The sequence below is a fragment of the Hemiscyllium ocellatum genome, chromosome 27, assembly GCF_020745735.1.
Source record: "Hemiscyllium ocellatum isolate sHemOce1 chromosome 27, sHemOce1.pat.X.cur, whole genome shotgun sequence".
Lineage (NCBI taxonomy): Eukaryota > Metazoa > Chordata > Chondrichthyes > Orectolobiformes > Hemiscylliidae > Hemiscyllium > Hemiscyllium ocellatum.
Genome location: NC_083427.1, coordinates 14615819 through 14638484, shown reverse-complemented (window position 1 = coordinate 14638484; position 22666 = coordinate 14615819). Strand labels below are relative to the sequence as shown.

The 22666-nt window shown below is 46.7% G+C and overlaps 1 protein-coding gene across 1 annotated transcript; it reads right to left on the bottom strand.

Annotated features, from left to right (window-relative positions):
• Nucleotides 1-88: 88 nt before the first annotated feature.
• On the bottom strand, nucleotides 89-18777 carry LOC132828656 (gastrula zinc finger protein XlCGF26.1-like). The gene is made up of 2 exons (XM_060845710.1): nucleotides 18691-18777; nucleotides 89-1936 (listed from the first exon to the last, which is right to left on the bottom strand). The coding sequence occupies exon 2, from the start codon at nucleotides 1832-1834 to the stop codon at nucleotides 473-475; it is 1362 nt and encodes a 453-aa protein (XP_060701693.1). The 5' UTR covers nucleotides 1835-1936; nucleotides 18691-18777; the 3' UTR covers nucleotides 89-472.
• Nucleotides 18778-22666: the final 3889 nt, after the last annotated feature.

Sequence of the window (22666 nt, the reverse complement as noted above, 5' to 3'; positions counted from 1 at the left end):
AGGACAGGGGACAGGTGGAGCTTCTCAAAAGGAGCTAACTTGTGTAAGTGACATTGAAAAGACTCAACAGACAATCTGTTTAGCATAAGGCGGATTTATTTCCTTTTAAACCGGAATATTAATACCCACAACTGGTTCGGAGTTTTGAATGTCAGCCTGATAAACATCCTGGATGTGATCAACAGCAAACTCCAGTTAATTATGAATGCGCTGGTACATCAACTAAGCTGGATGACTTGAGTCAGCAGGAGAACAGCCCCTCCACATTCGCCGGTGTACAGTAGTAATCACCCCGAACCCTATTTGATAGTGAAAGCAGCTAACAGTCTCTCAGAAAGAACACAACGGGAGGTCAGGTCCCAGGAAGTTTCAATTCCTTTCTCTCAGTTTTTCATCGGTGTGACCTTGCTGGTGTTCCAACAAAAACATTCCCACACTCAGAGCAAGTGAACAGCCTCTCAGCGGTGTGAACTCACTCGTGTGTCAGCAATTTGGATGATGGAGTGAAACTCCTCCCACACTCGGAGCAGATAAACAGTTGCTGCTCAGTGTGGAGTCGCTGGTCTACAGTGAACTGGGATGACTGCTCCAACTCAGGCGCGCAATGAGAGCATCTGAAGGGTGTCGCTGCAGCGGGAGCGCACTGATGGGACATAAGGTCCCGGGCACATTTGAAGCTCTTCTCACAGGCTGGACATTCAAAAGGTCTCTCCGTGGCGTGAACCCGCTGGTGTTCCAGTAGGTTGGATGCTCGACGGAATCCTTTCCCACACTCGGAGCAGGTGAATGGCCTCTCCCCAGTGTGAACCCGCTGGTGCACAGTGAGAGTATATGACTGTGTGAACCTCGCTCCACACTGAGAACACATGAACGGTTTCTCATCAGAGTGAATACGTTGATGACGGATCAGTCCTGCAGAACTTTTAAAACTCTTTCCACAGTCCGTGCACTGAAAAGGCCTCTCATCGGTGTGAACCAGCTGATGTGACTGGAGATTGGATAACTGAGTGAATCCCTTCCCACACTTGGAGCAGGTGAATAACCCATCACCGGTGTGAATGCGCTGGTGAACAGTGAGTTGAAATGATCGCTTGAACATCATCCCACAGTCAGAGCATCGAAACGGTCTCTCGTCAGAGTGAACACGTTGATGGGACTTCAGTTTCCATGAATTTTTATAGCCCTTCCCACACTCTGGACACTTGAAAGGTTTCTCGTCGGTGTGAACTTGTTGGTGACTGAGCAGATTGGACAAACGAGTGAAGTCCTTCCCGCACTCGGAGCAGGAGTACGGCCTCTCCCCAGTGTGAATTCGTTGGTGCACGGTGAGATCGTACGATTGCTTGAAACCAGTCCCACAGTGGGAGCACCGGAACGGTCTCTCCTCAGTGTGACCCCGCTGGTGTTTGAGCAGGTCAGACGACCGAGTGAATCCCTTCCCACACTCGGAGCAGATGAACGGCCTCTCCCCGGTGTGAATCCGCTGGTGTACAGTCAGTTGCGATGGCAGCCGGAACCCAGTTCCGCAGTGAGAGCACTTGAACGGTCTCTCTACAGTGTGAACACGTTGGTGAGACACCAAGTCCTTAGAACATTTGTAGCACTTCCCACAGTCTGGACATTTGAATGTTTTCTCCCCAGCGTGAACTTGCTGGTGGCTGAGGAGGTCGGATAATTCAGTGAATTCCTTCCCACACTGGGAGCAGATGAATGGCTTCTTCCCTGTGTGACTGTGTTGATGAGATTCCAGCTCAGAAACGGGACTCAATTCCTTTCCACCATCCCCACCTTCCCGTGATCCCTCTGCACTGGGACTGGCATTCTTCTCTTCCATGTTCAAACTCCGTCGATGCTCAGGTTAAGGTAAAACGTACGACTCTGTCAATCCTGGTGCAATGTTACTGGATGCAAACCTTCCAGCTTCCTGTGACTTGATCTGAGAAAGAGAAAAGGGGTGAGAGAAAACCCACAGCAACAAAAAAACATGATTAACAATTCTGAAATGGAGCTGAATGAATCTGGTAATGTGTGGGGCTGACATTGGGAAAAATTGACCGTATAACCTACTGATTGTAACAAAAACCCATTTGGGTGACTGCTGTCCTTCAGTGTTGGGAATCTGCCACTTAGTCCGGACCAACACTAGCCTTTGGTCTCTGCAGGAGGAGATGGACAGGGACATTGATTAGAGCTTTGACAGAACCTAACAACTTGTATCACCCAGAAATACCGGAGTCAGAGGTTGATATCAACAATGTCACCTCCCAATCACACACTGTCCTGACATGTCTGATATCTCAGCTGGACGAGCACAAATTTAAATATTGGCAAGACAGAAGGCATTGACCCCACTACAAACTCCAATCTGCTAGCTGCTCCAAACCACTCCATTGTGAAGTGCCAGAGTCCGGACAACACTGCTCACAATCATGGTGAAATACTTCCTCTTCACTTCAGTCATTTTCTTAATAACCCTGAATTGCTCTGCCTGCTGTTATTTTTCATGTTTCACAATTACAAGCATGACACGTGAGAATCTATCCTATTCGCCTCTCACTGTGGTTCAGGTTTATATTGTAACTAACAGCCAGATCGCGCCTCTTTCCCGGGTGTAATTCAAGTTTCCAACGAGAAGGTTCTGTGAAATGGAATGTCTTCAACAGTCAGTGACTCAGTCACTGGAGGAAATCAAATTCAAATCATCGCTAAAAGACCCAGACCCAGACCCAGGTGAAATATTGATCAGACAGTACAGAAATGTTCAGGGCACTCGCAGTACTTACTGGACAGAAACTGACGGTTTCTATTAGTAGAAAATCGAACAGTACAGCACAGTATAGACCCTTTGATGTTGTGTCAGCCTTTTATCAAACATACCATACACTATCATCCATGTGCCTATCCAAGAGACATTTAAATGTCTCTAACGTATCTGACTCTACTACCACTGCTGGCAGTGCAGTCCACGCACCCACCACGCTGAATAAAGAACCTATCTCTGACATCTCCACTAAACCTTCCTCCCATCACCTTAAAATTATGGTAATAGCCACACTGGGAAGTTGTCTCTGGCTGTCCGCTCTATCTATGCCTTTCATCATCTTGTACACCTTTACCAAGTAACCTCTCATCCTTCTTCACTCCAGTGAGAAAAGCCAGAGCTCCCTCAACCTAAGACATGCCCTCCAATCCAGGCAGCATCCTGAGAAATCTCCTCTGCACCCTCTCTAAAGCTTCCACGTCTTTTGTATACCGAGGCGACCTGAACTGAACACAATATTTCCAGGGCTTGACAGAGTTGCAGCACAACCTCGCGGCTCTTAACTCAATCCCGCTGCTAATTAAACCAACACACCATATGCCTTCTTAACAACCCTATCAACTTGGGTGGCAACTTTGAGGGATCTTTGGACATGGACCTCAACATCCACGTTCCTCCAAACTGTTTGTGATATTCATAAGTGATCTGGAAGAGGGCACTGTTGGTATGATCAGCAAGTCTGCAGATGACATGAGCATTGGTGGACGAGCAGAAAGCATAAGGGACTGTCAGAGAATACAGGAGAATATACATAGACTGGAGAGTTGGGTGAAAAGGTGGCAGATGATTTTCAATCCAGACAAATGTGAGGTGATGCATTTAGGCAAGTCAAATTCTAGAGTGAATTATACAATGAACGGAAGAGCCTTGGGAAAAGTTGATGAGCAGAGAGATCTGGGAGTGCAGGTCCATTGTACCCTGAAGGTTGCAGCACAGGTGGATAGAGTGGGCAAGAAGGCATACAGTATGCTTGCCTTCATTGGATGGGATATTGAGTATAAGAGCTGGCTGGGCATGTTAAAATTGTACAAGACATTGGTTCGGCCACATTTAGAATACTGTGTACAGTTCTGGGCACCACTTTACCAGAACGATGTGGACACTTTGGAGAGGGTGCAGAGAAGTTTACGAGGGTGTTGCCTGACATGGAAGGTGCTGGCGATGAGTAGGTTAGGTTTGTTTTCATTAGAAAAAAGGAGATTAAGGGGTGACCTGATTGAAGGGTACAGACAGGGTGGATAGAGTTAAGCTGATTCCCCAGGGTGAGGGATTCAATAACGAGATGTCACATTTTCAAGGTGACAGGTGAAAAGTTTAAAGGGCGATACATGCGATAAGTATTTCACACAGAGGGTGGTGGGCGTTTGGAACGCGTTGCCAGTAGAGGCAGGCACGGTAGATTCATTAAGATTCGCCTGGACAGATGCATGAGTAGGTGGGGAGCAGAGGGATACAGATGCCAAAGAATTGGGTGACAGGTTTAGACAGTGGATTTGGAACAGCTCAGGCTTGGAGAGCTGAAGGGCCTGTTCCTCGGCTGTAAGTTTTCTTTGTTCTTTGCCTAGAATCCTGCCTTTAACACTGTGATCTGCATCAAACTCAACCTTCCAAAACAAATCACTTCACACTCTTCCAGGTTCAACTCCATGTGCAGCCCAGCTCTGCGTCCTGTCTATGTCCCACTGCGACCTACAACAGCCCTCTACACTATCCATAACTCCACCAACCTTCATGTCATCAGCAAACTTACTAACCCATCCATCCACTTCCTCATACAAGGCATTCATAAAAACCACAAACAGCAGAGGTCCCAGAACAGATCCCTGCAGAATACCACTGGTCACCAAGCTCCAGGTTGAATACTTTCCATTTGTCTTCTGTGGGCCAGCCAATTCTGTATCCAGACAGCCAAGTTTGCCTGTACCCCATGCCTCCTTACTTTCTGAATGAGCCTACCATGGGGAACCTTATCAAACGCCTTTTTAAAATCAAGGTGCACCACATCCACTGCTCTACCTTCAACAATGTATTTTGTCACATCCTCAAAGAATTCGAGAAGGCTTGTGAGGCATGACCTGATCCTCACAACAGCATGTTGACTTTTCCAATCAAACTATGCTTTTCCAAAATCATAAATCTTGTCTCTCAGTATCCTCTCCAATGATTTGCCCAGCACTGACGTAAGACTGACTGGTCTGGAATTCTCAGGATTATCCCTATTCACTTTCTTGAACATGGGAATGACATTTGCTGCCTTCCAATCATCTGGTACCACTCCAGTGGACAGTGAGAACACAAAGATCACCGCCAAAGTCGCACCAATCACTTCTCACTTTGTCGTAACCTTGAGGATATCCCATCTGGCACAAGACACTTCGCTATCCTTCTGCTTTTCAAAGTCTCCAGCACAATCTCCTTCTTAACATCAACCTGTTTGAGCATATCAGCCTGTTTCACACCTGTCCTCACAAACGGCAAGGTCCCTCTCACGCCTGAATACTGAAGCCAAGTATTCATTTAGGACCTCCCCTACCTCCTCGGACTCCAGGAACAAATTCCCTTCACTGTCCTTGGTCGGCCCTACCCTCACTCTGGCCATCCCCTTGTTTCTCACGTAGATGTAGAACGCCATAGGATCTTCCTTAATCCTACCCACCAAAGCTTTTTCAAGCCTCCTTCTAGCTCTCCTAAGTCTATTCTTCAGGTGCCTCCTGGCTACACTGTAACTCTCTAAAGCCCTGTCCTATCCTTTCTTCATCAACTCAGTAAGCTTCCTTCTTCCTCTTGACTAGATGTTCCACATCTCTTGCCATCCAAGATTCCATCACCCTACCATTGCCTCAGCTGGACAAACCCACCCAGCACTCGAGTCCTCCTTAAACAACCTCCACGTTTCTGTCATGCAGACTAAAACTTAGCACGTGGAATTGGAAATCTTTGTTTGGGGGGGTATGTTCGCCTTTATTTCTAATAAAGTGGAGAATAAAAAAAGAGGGGAAGTATTGCAAAAATTAAACAAGACATGGTTAGCCGAAACCTTGAATAATGAGTACAGGTTTGGTCATCCTCTTGAAGGAAAGAGACGCTAACACTGGAGGGGGTTCAGGGAAAATGAACTCAGTTGATCCCAGGTGTACGAAGAACATTTTCGGAGGAGTGGTTGAATAGGTTGGACCAGTCCTCATTAGACTCGAGAAGAATAAAATGTGACCTTATTGAAACCTACCAAATTCTTACGGGGCTTTATGGGGTATCTCTATAGAATCCCTACAGTGTGGAAGCAGGCCCTTCGGCCCAACAAGTCCACACTGACCCTCTGAAGAGTTACTATTCCCTACCCTATTATCCTATATTTGCTCCTGACCAGTGCACCTAACCTACACATTCCTAAACACTATGGGCAATTTAGTATGGCCAATTCACCTGACCTGCACATCTTTGGATTGTGGGAGGAAACAGAGGACCCGGGGAGAACGTGCAAACTCCACACAGTCGCCCAAGACTGGAATCGAACCTGGGTCCCTGGCGCCGTGATGCAGCTGTGCTAACCACTGAGCCACCGTGCCGCCCTTGGCGATGTACAAAGACTGTTGCTCTTTGTGGGACATTCGAGGAACTGACGGGATACCCAGTTAGGACAAGAGGAGAATAGTGCTGCACAGGAACTGGCTCATGGCATGCCAAGACGATGTGACCATGATGCCATTCTAAGCTGATCCCATCTAGCTGCACATGGCCTGGAAAACTCTATTCCCTTACTGGTCATGGATCTGACTCAATGGCTGTCAAACTCTGTGACTGTATCTGTTCTTACCACCTCCCTGGCAGCAACGTTCCAGGCACCATGTTAAAAAAACATTCCTCACACATACCTGTTAAACTTAGTCTCTCTCACCTAAACCTATTCCCTGAAGTACTTGACTTATCCCAATGTGACAAAAAGACTCCAATTAACCACTCGATCCAGGATCCCCATAATTTTATAAACTTCTCCCAGGTTGTCCCCCTCAGCCTCGACGCTTTAGCAAAAACAATCCAAGTTTGTTCAACCTTTCCTTCTAGCTAATCCACTCCAATCCAGGCAACATGCCAGCAGACCTAAGTCTAAAGCACAGTCACCAGACTCGGAACGTTAACTTTGATTTCGCTCCACAGATGCTGCCAGCTATGCTGAGCTTTTCCAGCAATGTCTGTTTTTGTTGGAGTTGGGAAGTCATGTTACAGTTGTACAGGACATTGGTGGGGCCTGTTCTGGACTGCTGTACCCAGCTCTGGTCGCTCAGTTATATTATTGAGCTGAGGAAGGTTCAGGAGAGATTTAACAGGATATTACTGGGTATGGAAGGTTTGAGTTACAGAGAACGGCTGGATAAGCTGAGAGCGTTTCCACTGGAGTGTAGGAGGTTGCGAAGCGACCTTACAGAGGTTTACAAAATCACGAGGGCTCTACATCGGTTGAATACAAGGTGTATTTTCCCTCGGGCAGGGATTGCAAGACAAGGGGCACATTTTTAAGGTGACAGGACAGAGATAAAAAAAAAATTGACCTTCATGTCTATTTTATAACAGAGGGCATTTGCATGTGGAATGAACATGCTGAGGATGTGGGCACAATTACAACATTTCAAAGACATTTGGACAGTACAGGAGAGGAAAGGTTGGTAGGATATGGACCAGCAGCAAGCAGATGTGACTAGCTGAGTTTGGGTTTATGTTTGACATGGGCAGGTTTCCATGCTGTAGGACTATGACTGTCCGATCCTGGCAGACCTGTACTGCATCCTATCCAAAGCCTCACATCCTTCCTATTATGCAGTGACCAAAACTGTGCATAGTACTCTAAATGCAACCCGAACAAAGTCTCCTATAGTTCCAAAATGACTTGCTAATGCTTACACTCAGTGTCTTGAAAGATGTGGGCAAGCATGCCATAGGGCTTCAGGAAACTACACACTTGGACCTCAAGATCCCTTTGTATGTAATGCTCCTAACACTGGCCATTTACAGTACACATTTCACTCGTCTTTGACCTCACAGCATGAGGAACCCTGTCAAATGCCCTAATGAAGCTGCTCAGGAGGATTTAAACTGGCAAGGAAGAGACCCATGGAAGTGATGAGGAAAGAGATCAATCTAAAACATTTGGGAAAGGGAGTGAGTCAAACGGTCACAGCAGGAAGGAATAAGGCAGAGAACAAGGTAGGACTAATGAATTCAACTGCATTTACTTCAATGCAAGAGGCCTAACAGGGAAGGCAGATGAACTCAGGGCATGGTTTGGAGCAATAGGCTGGGATATCATCACAATGACGGAAACGTGGCTCAGGAATAGATAGAACTGGCAGCTTACAGGATACAAATGCTACAGGAAGGACAGAAAAGGGGGGGGGGGCAAGAAGGGAGGGGGAATGGCATTTTTGATAAGGGATAGTATTACTGCTGTACTTAGGGAGGATATTCCTGGGAATGCATCCAGGGAAATTATTTGGGTGGCATTGTGAAATTAAAAAAGGATGATCATCTTATTGGGATTGTATTACAGACCCCCGAATAGTCAGCAGGAAATTGAGAAACAGATTTATAAGGAGATTTCAGATATCTTTACAAATAATAGGGTGGTTATGGCAGGGGATTCTTACTTTCCAAACATAGACTGGGACTGCCATCGTGTTAAGGGTTTAGATGGAGAGGAACTTGTTAGGTGTGTATAACAAAAGTTTGGGATTCAGAATGTGGATGTACCTACTAGAGGAGGTGGAAAACTTGACGTACACTTGGGAAATAAGGCAGGGCAGGCGACTGTGTGGCAGTGGGGGAACATTTTGGGGCCAGCGAACATAATTCTATTAGATCTTAAATAATGATGGAAAAGGATAGACTAGATCTAAAAGGGGAAGTTCTAAATTGGAAGGAAGTTAATTTCAACAGTATTAGGCAAGATCTTTCAAAAGCTGATTGGGGGCAGATGTTGGCAGGTAAAGGGATAACTGGAAACTGGGAAGCCTTCAAAAATGAGCTAACGAGAGTCCTGAGGTAATACATTCCTGTTAGGGTGAAAGGAAAGGTTGGTAGCTGTAGGGAAAGCTGGATGACGAGAGAAATTGAGGATTGCATTAAGAAAAGGAAAGCAGCAGATGACAAGTACAGACAGGAGAGATCAAATGAATCCTTAGAAGAGTATAAAGGCAATAGAAATATATTTAAGAGGGGAATCGGGAGCGCAAATAAGGAAAACCCAAATAAATACATTAAGGACAAAAGGGTAACTAGGGAGAGAATACAGCTCCTCAAAGATCTGTAAGGCACATATTGTGTGGAGCTGTTGGAGATGGGGGAGATACTAAATGAGTATTTTGCCTCAGTGTTTACTGTGGATAAGGACGTGGAAGATATAGAATGTGGGGAAATAGAAACATTACAGAGGAGGAGAGGCTGGATGCCTTGAAATGCATAAAAGTGCATAAACCCTCAGGACCTGATAAGGCGTATCCTAGAACTCTGTGGGAAGCTAGGGGGAAGGGATTGCTGGGCCCTTTGGTTGTGATATTTGTATCAGCGATAGTCACAGGTGAGGTGCCAGGAGACTGGAGGCTAAATAACGTGGTACCACTGTTTAAGAAAGGTGATAAGGAAAAGCCAGGGAACGATAAAGCCTGAACTCGGTGGTGGACAATTTGTTGGAGGGGATCTTGAGGGACAGGATTTACATTTAGAAAGGCAAGAACTGCTGAGGAATAGTCAACATGGCTTTGTGCGTGGGAAATCATGTCTCATTCACTGCAGAGCTGGGCTGAGAGGTGGCAAATGGAGTTTAACGTGGACAAGTGTGAGGTGATTCACTTTGCTCGGAGTAACCGGAATGCAGAGTACTGGGGGGGGGGGGTTAATGGTAAGATTCTTGGAAGTGTAGATGAGCACAGAGATCTCAGTGTCAATGTACACAGATCCTTGAAAGGTGCCACCCTGGTTGACAGGGTTGTTAAGAAGGCACACAGTGTTTAAGCTTTTATTAACAAAGGGATCGAGTTCCGGAACCAGGGGGTTATGCTGCAGCTGTACAAAACTCTGGTGCGGCCGCACTTGGTGTATTGAGTACAGTTCTGGTCACCGCATTATGAGAAAGATGTGGGAGCTTTGGAAAGGGTGCAGAGGAGATTTACTCGGATGTTGCCAGGTATGGAGGGAAGGTTTTCAGAGGAAAGGCTGAGGGACTTGAGGTTGTTTTTGTTAGAGAGAAGAAGGTTGAGAGGTGACTTAATAGAGACATACAAGATAATCAGAGGGTTAGATAGAGTGGACAGGGAGAGCCTTTTTCCAAGTATGGGGACGGCAACACGAGGGGGCATAGCTTTAAATTGAGGGATGATAGATATAGGACAGATGTCAGAGGTAGCTTCTTTACTCAGAGAGTAGTAAGGGTATGGAATGCTTTGCCTGCAACGGTAGTAGATGCGCCAACTTTAAGTACATTTAAGTCGTCATTAGACAAGCATATGGACATACATGGAATAGTGTAGGTGAGATGGGCTTCAGATTGGTGTGACCGGGCAGTGCATCATCAAGGGCCGAAGGGTCTGTACTGCGCTATAATGTTCTATGTTCTATGATTGAGTTTTTTGAAGAAGTAATAAAGAGGATTGATGAGGGCAGAGAGGTGGACGTGATCTATCTGGACTTCAGTAAAGTGTTCGATACGGCCCCTCTTGTGAGACTGGTTAGCAAGGTTAGTTCTCATGGAATACTGGGAGAACTCGCCATTTCGATACAGAACTGGTTCAGAGATATAAGACAAAGTGTGGTGGGTAGGGGGTTGCTTTTCAGACTGGAGGCCTGTGAACAGAGGTCAGCCAAAAGGATTGGTGCTGGGTTCCACTGCTTTTCGTCATTAATATCAATGACCTGGATGCGCACATAGGAGGTATAGAGTACTTAGTGTGGAAACAGGCCCTTCGGTCCAACAAGTCCACACCGACCCGCCGAAGCACACCCCACCCATTCCCCTACATTTACCTCTCCACCTAACACTACGGTGCAATTTAGCACGGTCAATTCACCTCAACTGCACATTTTTGGGTTCGGGAGGAAACCGGAGCACCCAGACGAAACCCGCGCAGACATGGGGAGAATGTACAAACTCCACACACACAGTCGCCTGAGGCTGGAATTGAACCCGGGTCTCTGGCGCTGTGAGGCAGCAGTGCTAACCACTGCGCCACCGTGCCGCCTATAGTTAGTAAGTTTGCAGATGACACCAAAAATTGGAGGTGTAGTAGACAGCGAAGAAGGTTATTTCAGATTACAACACGATCAGATGGGCCAATGGGCTGAGGGGTGGCAGATGGAACTTAATTTTGACAAATGTGAGGTGCTGCATTTTGGAAAAGCAAATCAGAGCAGGTCTTACACACGTAATGGCAGGATCTTCAGTATAGGTTCATAGTCCCTTGAAAGTAGAGTCGCAGGTCAATAGGAGAGTGAAGGCGACATTCATTGTGCTTTCCTTTATTGGTCAGAGTACTGAGTACAGGAGGTCATGTTGCGGCTCTACAGGACATTGGTTAGGCCACTTTTGGAATATTGTGTGCAATTCTGGTCTTTTTCCTATCGGAAGGATGTTGTGAAACTTGAAAAGGTTCAGAAAACATTTACAAAGATGCTGCCAGGTTTTAAGAATTTGAGTTACAGGGAAAGCTGACAGGCTGGGGCTGTTTTCCCTGGAGCATTGGAAGCTGAGGGGTGACCTTATACAGGTTCATAAAATCATGAGTGGCATGGATAGGGTAAATAGACAAAGTCTTTTCTCTGGGATGGGTTAAGTCCAGAACTAGAGGGCACAGGTTTAGGTGAGAGGGGCAAGATATAAAAGGGACCGAACGGGCAACTTTTTCACGCAGAGGGTGGTACGTGTATGTAACGAATTGCCAGAGGAAGTGGTGGAGGCGGGTACATTTACAGCATTTGAAAGACACCTGGATGGGTATATGAATAGGAAGGGTTTAAGAGGGGTGTGGGCCAAGTGCTGGCAAATGAGACTAGATTAGCTTAGAATATCTGGGCAGTATGGACGAGTTCACCTCACGCCCACCTCTCTGCCCTCATCAATCCTCTTCGTTACTTCTTCAAAAAACTCACTCATGTTTGTGAGACATGATTTAGCACACGCAAAGCCACGTTGAGTATCCCTAATCACACCTTGCGTTTCCAAATACATGTAAATTCTGTCCCTCTGGATGTCCTCCACCAATGTCAGCTCAACAGTCGAACACGCTGGTAGCCAACCCCCAGTCTTCCGACACCTCAACTGTGACTATCAATGATACAAATATGTCAGCAAGGGGCCCAGAAATCACGTCCCTCGCTTGCCACAGAGTTTGAGGGTATACCTGATCAGGTCCTGGGGATGTATCCACCTTTATGTGTTTTGAAACATCCAGTGCCACCTCCTCCATAACATGGACATTTTTCAAGACGTCACCATCTACTTCCCCACATTCTACATCCTCCACATCCTTCTCCACAGTTAACACTGATGTAAAATACTTGTTTCGTATCTCCCCCATCTCCAGCAGCTCCACACATAGGCTGCCTTACTGAGCTTTGAGGGGCCCTTTTCTCTCCCAAGTTACCGTTTGTCCTTAGTGTATTTATAAAAAGCCTTTCGATTCTCCTTAAGCCTATTTGTCAAAGCTATCTCACGGCCCCTGTTAGCCCTCCTGATTTCCCTCTTCCATGTACTCCTACTGCCTTTAAACTTTTCAAAGGATTCACACAATCCCTCGCGCATATGCCAACACATGCCTACTTGTTTTTCTTGACCAAAACCTCAACTTCACTCAGCAACGAGCATTCCCTACACCAACAGCCTTGCCTTTCACCCTAATAGGAATATACTGTCTTTCAACTCGCTTTATCTCATTTTTAAAGGTTTCCTATTGTCCAGCCATTCATTTGACCTGCAAAGCTCTGCCCCAATCAAGTTTTGAAAGTTCCTGCCTAATGCCATTAAAATTGGCCTCTTTTAGAACTTTTTGCTGGCAAATGTGACTGGATTAATTTAGTATATATGGTCAGCATGGACGAGTTGGATCAAAGGGTCTGTTTCTGCACTGCCCAGCTCTAACACTTTTCCAAAGCTATAAATCCCAGTCTCTGTTTCTCCTGGGAGAAACCTAAATACAAAGGGATGTAGCAAGCTTGGATGATACTGATTTTAATGCAAGGAATCTTGTAGGGAAGGGGAGTTAAAGGAGTTGACTAACACATAGATATCAATACTGATCAAGGACTCAATTCCTGAAGGAAGGAAGGATGATACATGAGAACACTGTTCTGGTTAGAACCTAAATCAAGAAGTGGACAATCACTATGCGGGGAGAGTGTAACGACCGAGGACGTTTTCATGACTGGAAGCCTGAGTCTCGGGACAGTAGCAGTGGGTGGTACTGAGTCCCTTGCTGTTCGCTGTGTACAGAAGGTCTGATCGCTATGCTTATGGATAACAAAAATACTGGTGCTGTGGTAAATCCAGAGGAAGCTTGGAATGCATGATCACAGGTCATTAAAGATAATAGAACAGGTGGATAAGGCTGTGAGAAAGACATTTGCGATACTTAACATAATAAAAAGAGGAGTTACTGACACCCACCAAGTTTTTCTGAGCAGATAGGGGAAGCCCTAAATGAGTTTTTTTGCTTTGGTTTTCATCAAGGAAAGGGAACTTGTTATAAATGAAAATTTAGAGGAGCTGGGATACAGTCATGACCAGATCAAGATTGATGAAGACGATGTCCTAGACATTTTGGAAAACATTAAGATTGACAAGTCCCCAGGGCCAGACCAGATTTATCCTGGGCTGCTCCGGGAAGCGGGAAAGGAGGATTCTAAGCCGCTGGCGAGGATATTTGCCTGCTCACTCTCCACAGGAGTCATACCGGAGGATTGGAAGGAGGCAAATGTTATTCCACTTTTCAAGAAGGGTAATAGGGAAATCCCTAGCAATTACAGACCAGTCAGTCTCACATCTGTGGTCAGCAAGGTTGTGGAAAGAATCCGGAGGGATAGGATTTATGACTATTTGGCAAAGCATAGTGTGATTAAAGGCAGTCAGCATGGCTTTGTGAGGGGCAGGTCATGCCTCACAAATCTTATTGAGTTCTTTGAGGAGGTGTCAAGAAGGGTCAAAGACGGTCGAGCAGTGGAGGTGGCGTATATGGATTTCAGCAAGGCATTTGATAGGGTTCCCCATGGTAGGCTCATTCATAAAGTCAGGAAGAATGGGATACAGGGAGATTTGGCTATCTGGATTCAGAATTGGCTGGCTGACAGAAGGCAGAGAGTGGTTGTAGATGGAAAGTATTCTGCCTGGAGGTCAGTGTTGAGTGGGGTCCCGCAGGGCTCTGTTCTTGGGCCTCTGCTCTTTGTAGTTTTTATAAATGACTTGGATGAGGAGGTTGAGGGGTAGGTTAGTAAATTTGCAGATGACACAAAGGTTGGAGGTGTCATCGATAGTATAGAGGGCTATTGCAGGCTGCAGCGCGACAGACAGGATGCAGAGCTGGACTGAGAAATGGCAGATGGAGTTCATCTGGATAAATGTGAAGTGATACATTTTGGAAGGTGAAACTCAAATGCTGAATATAGGATTAAAGACAGGATTCTTGACAGTATGGAGGAACAGAGGGATCTGGGTGTGCAAGTACATAGCTCCATGAAAGTTGCCACCCAAGTGAATAGGGTTGCTAAGAGAGCATATGGTGTTTTGGCTTTCATTAACAGGGGTATCGAGTTTAAGAGCCACGAGGTTTTGCTGCAGCTCTACAAGTCCCTGGTTAGACCACACTTGGAATACTGTGTCCAGTTCTGATCGCCCTACTGTAGGAAAGATGTGGAGGCTTTGGAGAGGGTGTAAAGAAGGTTAACCAGGATGCTGCCAGGATTGGAGGGCTTGCCTTATGAAAAAAGGTTGAATAAGCTCAGACTTTTCTCTCTGGAGAGAAGGAGGAAGAGAGGAGACTTGATCGAGGTATACAAGATAATGAGAGGCATGGATAGAATCAATAGGTAGAGACTTTTCCCCAGGACAGGATTGACTGGTATGAGAGTCATAGTTTGAAGATATTAGGAGGAAGGTATAAAGGAGACATCAGAGGTAGGTTCTTTACGCAGAGAGTTGTGAATGTATGGAATGCGTTACCAGCTGAGGTGGTGGAAGCAGAGTCGTTGGGGACATTTAAGTGACTACTGGACATGCACATGGATAGCAGTGAGTGGAGGGGCATGTAGGTTAAGTTACTATATTTTACATTAGGATTAAATCTTGGCACAAAATTGTGGAGCTAAAGGCCTGTTCTGTGCTGTACTTTTCTATGTTTATGTTTGTCAGCACCTGTAAAGAAAATCAAAGTTAACGTTTCGACTCCAGTGACTCTTACTCAGAACTGGGCTGGAAACGTGATCTCTGATTTCTCTGCCTTGTTGAGTTTCTCCATCAATTTCAGATTTCTGGCATCCACATTTCTTTGCTTTATTTTAAGGCATTTACCACACTTGACTTCTTTAGACAAGGGACAGCATACAAGAGGCTATGAGGAGTTTACAATGGTGCCGTATTTCAGGTTAGTTCAGACACAGTCGGGGTATAGTGTGCAGGTCTGGTTACTGCATATTTGGAAGGCTATGACTGCAGTGGAGAGGGTAATGAACACATTCACCAGGATGTTGCCAGGGCTGAACTAATTCTGTTTGGAGCCTGTTTGGATTTGATGGGCTGAATTACCTTTCTCCCACATTGTAGAGATTCTACATAGTTGGGGTGATAGGGAGCAAGTTTCCCCTGATGCACCAGTAACCGTGGGGTCATAATTTTAAGGTAAGGACCAGATAGTTGAGTAAAATTGAGAGGGCGGTGAGCATCTGGAACTCACTGCTTAATAAGAACACTCAGGACTTTGAAGAACTGTTTCGACGAGCCTCTCACTTGGTCCTCCAGCCCCACCCCACTCACTGCCATTGACTGGAGGACTAAGTGCTCCAGCCCAGTCCTCCAACAACAAAAAAGAGCTGGAGATCACAGCGGGTCAGGCAGCATCCACGGAAAGAAAGCAAGCTCACGTTCAGAGTCCAGGTAACACTTCATCAGAGCTGACATGAAGTCTGAAGAGGAAGCATTTATAGGGTGGTTTCGGATAGAGGGATATATAACTCTGACTTAACAATAGAACAATACTGCCCAGTTCAGGCACTTTGGCCCTCAACGTTGTACCAACCTTTTATCCCATTCTAAGATCAAAATGACAGACATGCCCTTCGTTTTACTATAATCCAGGTGTCTATCCAAGAGTCTCTTAAATGTCCATAATGTGTCAAACTCTACCACCACAGCTTGTAGTGCATTCCACACACCCACCACCCTGTGTGTGAAGAACCTACCTCAGGTCAGGCAGCATCCGAGAAGGAGGAAAAAAAGACATTTTGGGCATAGGCCCTTCATCAGAAATTAATTGAGGGTGGGTAACAGGCCAGTACGGGGTGTCCAGGTGGATGGGGTGGTGTCGGAGGCAAAAGAAGGGGTCCTCGTTGATGGACAGGAGTCTTGATTGATAAAGTGGGCTCAGAGGCGAAGGCAGCAGAAGAAATGTTCAATGTTGCAATTCGTGTTGAACACATTAATCCAGGAGCGTAGAGGGATGAAGGGGAGGCCTTTGCTGAACGTTCATCTTCAGTGAGGTCTGGAGGAATAGTGAGGACATGGCAGGCTGGGAGCGAGGACCTGGGATGGAGCTGGGTGTTGGGGGCGATGAAGGGCTTCTGCCCAAAATGTCGATTCTCCTGCTCCTCCGATGCTGCCTGACCTACTGTGCTTTTCCAGCACCACGTTCTCTACTTCGATCTCCAGTATTTACAGTCCTCACTTTCTCCCAAAACCTACCTCAGACAGCTCCCCTACACCTTCCTCCAATCACCTTAAGATTGTAGCCCCTCTTGATAGCCACTTCCACCAGAAGAAAAAGTCTGTGGCTATCCACACTATCTCTGCCTCTCATAATCTTACACACACCTCTATCCAGTCACCTCTCATCCTCCTGCGCTCCAATGAGAAACGCCCTCACTCCCTCAACCTTTGTTCCATAAGGCATGCCCTCCGATCATCCTGGTAAATCTCCTCTGCACTCTCTCTAAAGGTTCCACATCTTTCCTATAATGAGGCGACCAGAACTGAACACTATATTCTAAGTGTGGTCTAAACAGGGCATTACAGAGCTGCAGCATAACCTTGTGGTTCTTAAAGTCAATCGCCTGCTAATGAAAGCCAACACACCATACACCTTCTTAGCAACCCTAGCAAGTAGGGTGGCAACTTTGAGGGATCTCTGGACATGGACCCCAAGATCGCTCTGCTCCTCTACACTGCCAAGAATCCTGCCCTTAACCCTGTAATCTGCATTCAAATCAACCTTCCAATGCAAATGACTTCACACTTTGAACTCCATCTGCCACTTCTCAGCCCAGTTCTGCATCCTGTCAATGTCCTGTTGCAACATACAACAGCCTCGACGTGAACCACACCTTCACCAACCTTCGTGTCATTGGCAAACTTACTAATCCACCCTTCCACTTCCTCGTCACAGAACAGAGCCCTGCAGAACACCACTGGTCACTGAGCTTGAGGCTGAATACTAGCACAAGTGCTGCCAGACCTGCCCAGCTTTTCCAGCAACTTCTGTTTTTGCGCATGTGATAACAAAGCCTGGTTTTCGGCATTGGGGTAAGGACATGGGACAGCTCAAGCCCTAAAGTTATTGAACTCGATACTGTTCTTCCAGCTTGCACTGAACTGCGTTGGAGCACCACAGTGAGCCTCAGACAGAGATTTTGGCCAGGGTGTAAACAGCAGTGGATTAATTGGCAGGAAACTGGAAGTTCAGGGTTTTTGTTTGCGAACAGGATGCAAGTGCTCTGTGAAGCAGTTACCCAGGGAGGAAAGGCGGAGGAGAGGGGCAAGGGGTAGGGAAGGGGGAAACGGGGGAGAGGTGGGGTTCAGAGTCGGGGAGAGGGGCATAGGGGGTGCAAAGTGATGGAGGAAGAGACTGAGGGGGGAAAGGGAGGCAGTGGGGCCAGGGGGAGGAGTGGGAGGATAATGGTGATAGTGGGGGAATGGAGAGAGGTGGTGAGGGAACGGTGCAATGAAATTGAGGCGACCAAAGTCACCCCCTAGGCTCTGAACGGACGGAAGGTGTGGAGGTAAAAGGGAGGTAAAAGCAGAGGGATCTGGGTGGAAGGAGAGTTGGAGCTGGGCGAAGAGGCTGCTGGGAACGAGGAGAAGACAATTGGCCAAAGACATGGGCCCGGGGGGAGGGGAGGAGCATCTACAGGCACGTGCTCCTACATTGCACACAATCACCGCTGGTTCCCATTGGCTCCATCTGCCATCAAGCACCGCCCCTCATTGTGTTCGATTGGCCGGTAGCCGCCGTCAATCCCGCGACCCACCGTGAACTGTCCCCGGCTGTTTCCTCATCCCCCGGGGTGGCCGCCCACCCCCGCCTTCCATTGTGACATGACCCCGTTGGTTCCTATTGGTCCAGAGCTGCCATCCATCCCCACCATCCATTATGACATGTCCCCGTTGGTTCCTATTGGTCCAGAGCTGCCGTCAATCCCCGCCTCCCACTGTGAGCGAGACCCCGGCTGGCTCCCATTGGCCGGGAGCTGCTGTCAATCCAGGCCTTCCATCATATCGATGGAGCCCGGCCTCAGGGTTGGTCTACGGCGGGCCCCGTTCGCCTGGTAAATGGGGAGGGGGGGGGGAAAGAGGTGGAATTCAGAAAAACTCCGCGAGCAGAAGGTACGAAACGCCGAGCGAAACCTACCTTTTTTCACGGCGATTAATCTGGCGGCAGCCACTCAGCCCGACCGCCTAACGCCCGCCATCTTCACCCGAGCGGGGTCGGAGGTGCCGCGCATGCGCTGCGGCTGCGGCTCGGCCGGCGAGGCACCGCCCCCTCATTCACTTCCATTGGCTGGAGGACCAGCCGCCGCCCCTAGTCCTCCAGACACGCCCCCTTTTCCTATTGGCTGGGAGCAGCTTGTTTGCATGTACCGGATGCTCATGAGGAATTCTGTTTTGGGGATGTCTGTGTTGGACTGGGGTGGGCAAAGTAAAAAAATCACACAACACCAGGTTATAGTGCAGCAGGTTTAATTGGAAAACACTAGCTTTTGGAGCGACATTCCTTCATCAGGTGATTGTGGAGGGCTCAATCGTAACAGAATTTATAGCAAACATTTGCAGTGTAATGTTCCTGAAATAATACATTGAAAAATTGATTGTCTGTTCAGCCTTTCATCTGTTAGAATACAGTGATAGTTTCACTTCTTTCATGTGTAAATCACAAAACCCTTCTTTTTAAAGTTGCATTCTTGGGTTAGCTGTAAACAATGGTGAAAGCTAGACAACATGTTGAAGGTGTTGGGCCAGCACCACTAATCCAGAATCTGGTTTCCAGCATCTGCTTGCATTGTTTTTACCTCGTTGATTTTAACCCGACTGCGAATCCTCTTGCAAGGATGCCTGCCTTGAAGAAGTTTTCCTCCTCTCTCTTCAAGAATCTCAGGGAGTCCCTCTCCCACTGCAACTCCCAGGTCATTTCCTCTGCCCTGAAGCTCTTACTTCAACAGTTTCCTCATTTCCCCTTCCTCCACCTCACCCTAGTTCCAAACTTCCAGCTCAGCACTGTCACCATGAGTTGCCCGGACTTATCCTACCTGCCTGTCTTCTTTTCCACCTATCCACTCCACCCTCTCCTCCCTGACCTATCACCTTCATCCCCTCCCCCACTCACCCACTGTACTCTATGCTACTCTCTCCCCACCCCCACCCTGCTCTAGCTTATCTCTCCATGCTTCAGGCTCACTGCCTTTATTCCTGATGAAGGGCTTTTGCCCCAAACATCGATTTGGATGCTGCCTGAACTACTGTGCTCTTCCAGCACCACTAATCCACAATCTGGTTTCCAGCATCTGCAGTCATTGTTTTTACCCTGTGTTCTCTGTCTACGACCTGATATTTAGATTGATTCTAATCTAAAAAGTGAGATAACAGTGTTTTACATAAATTTCTGCAGTTTTTGAGCTCAGAGGTCTACATGAATGTATGCAGTTTTTTGAGCAAAGTGCAATGTAAATCTGCAAGGACAAATTCACCCCACAAAATATATGTGTGCATGTGGGTCTTTGTCTGTCTGTCTGTGTGTGTGTGTGTCTGTCTGTGGTGGTGGGTTTTGTGTGTGTGTGTGTAGTGGGTGCAGAGTGTCTTAAGTCTGTGAGGGGGTGCATGTGTGAGTGTGTGAGTCTATAAGGGTGTGTGTGGGTGTCTGTGTGCGCATCTGTGTGTACCTGCGTCCATGTGTATGTGAGAGTGTGTGTTTAGTAGTACAATGGTGGTCACCTGTAATGTGACATGAACCCAAGGTCCCGGTTGAGGCCCTCCCTATGGGTACCGAACTTAGCTATCAGCCTCTGCTCGGCCATTTTCCTCTGCTGCCTGTCCTGAAGTTTACCTTGGAGGATGGTCACCCGAAAGTCCGAGGCAAAAGTGCTGGACCACTGAAGTGTTCCCCAACTGGGAGGGAACCCTCTGTTGTTGATTGTTGTGCGGTGCCCATTCATCCAGACAACTACACACACTCCCACACTCACACATGCACCCACTACACACACGCACACATACACTTTCTCACACTCACAACCCTCACCCCAGACAGACAGACACACACAGACAGACAAAGACCCACAAGCACACATATATTTTGTGGGGTGAATTTTTATTGCAGAGTTACATTGCACTTTGCTCAAAAACTGCATACATTCATGTAGAACTCTGAGCTCAAAAACTGCATGAATTTATGTAAAACTCTGTTATCTCACTTATTAGATTAGAATCAATCTAAACATTAGGCCATAGACAGAGAACACAGGGGGCCAACACCTTCAACATGTTGTCTAGCTATCACTATTGTTAACAGCTAACTCGAGAATGCAACTTTTAAAAAAAGGGTTTTGTGATTTACACATGAAAGAAGTGAGACTATCACTGTATTCTAACAGATGAAAGGCTTAACAGACAATCAATTTTTCAATGTATAATTTCAGTTACGTCACACTGCAAATGTTTGCTATAAATTCTGTGTTACGATTGAGCCCTCCACAACCACCTGATGAAGGAGCGTCACTCCGAAAGCTACTGCTTCCGATTAAACCTGTTGGACTATAACCTGGTGTTGTGTGAGTTTTAACTTCATAATGACTTCGGTTCTCTGTTTCCCAAATGGTCCAAATCTTATGAAGTAAAGAAATTATCCAAATGGCGATGGACACTGGGCATTGAGAGCTAAGTCAAGAAAGTGTTGCAGGGAAACTGGACAGAAAAATGTAAAGAACTGAGGACGCTGCAAATCAGAAGCTGCAATAGAAAATGCTTGGGGAATACCTCGCACATATGGTAGCATCTGGACAAAGAAAGCACAGATAATGGTTTGGAACCAGTGACTCTTGTTGCAGAAATCTTGCTTATTAATTTGGTTTGCCAGTAGCTGTAGTGGCACAGCAGTTCAGTGGTTGGCACTGCTGCCTGGCATCACCGGGGATACAGGTTTGATTCCAGTCTCAGGTGACCGTCTGCATAGAGTTTGCACATTTGCCTATGTTTGCTTGGGCCCCCTGAGCTCTGATTTCCTCTCACAGTCACAGAGATGTGCAGGTCAAGGTGGATTGGTCATGCTAAGTTGACCGTAGTGTTCAGGGTGTTAGGTTAGGTGCATTAGTCAGGGGTAAACGTAGGGGAATGGGTCTGAGTGGGATTGCTTTTTGGAGGGTTGTTGTCTACATGTTGGGCTGAATCTCCTGTATCCACACTGTCAGGATGCTGTGTGGGCACCAGGGGCAACTGAAACTTTTTATATTTGCCACAAGAGCGCAGGTATGAGTTGTGCCTTGTTTCTTGGAAGTCAGATGGCATTCTGAGGAAGGGTAACTGCCCTGAGATGCAAACTTTGATTTCTGTTCACAGATGCTGCCAGACTTGCTGAACTTTTCCAGCAACTTCTGCTTTCGTTTCTGATTTACAGCATCTGTGATTTTTTTTTGTTTTCAGTTTTTTATTTTATTCTTGTAATTTTTAAAAAATTCATGAATTAATGCACCGCTTTCCTGTGATTTCACTATTTCGATAGAATCCCTACAGCGTGAAAGGAGGCCATTTGGCCCAACAAGTCCACACCTACCCTTCGAAGAGTAACCCACCCAAACACATTTTCCCTACCCTATTGATGTACATTTACCTCTGACTAATGCAATATCCCTGTACACTATGGGCAACTTAGCCTGGCCAGTTCACCTAACCTGCACATCTTTGGACAGTGAGAGGAAACCAGAGCACCCAGAGGAAAGCCATACAGACGTGAGGAGAACATGCAAACTCCACAAAGGCAGTTGCCTGAGGCTGGAATTGAACCCAGGTACTGGCGCTGTGAGGCAGCAGTGTTAACCACTGAATCACTGTGGCACTCTTCCCAGTCATCTATCTCCTGAAGGTAGAGCTATCAAACTAGGAATTTTTTCTGTCTGCTCAGTTAAAGCTGAAAGATGTGGCCTTTCAAACAATAAACCCTGTAAAATTACCTTACAAACCATTGCCAAGATAAAAAGAAACAAAAACACCTTATCTCCTCCATGCAGAATTCCAATCATGCCCTAAATTTACAGCAACTCCCACTCACGAGGGTAGTACCAAATTCTGGCTGTGCTCCCTCGCACTGCTCAGGCAAGGCATACTGATTGTTTCATTCT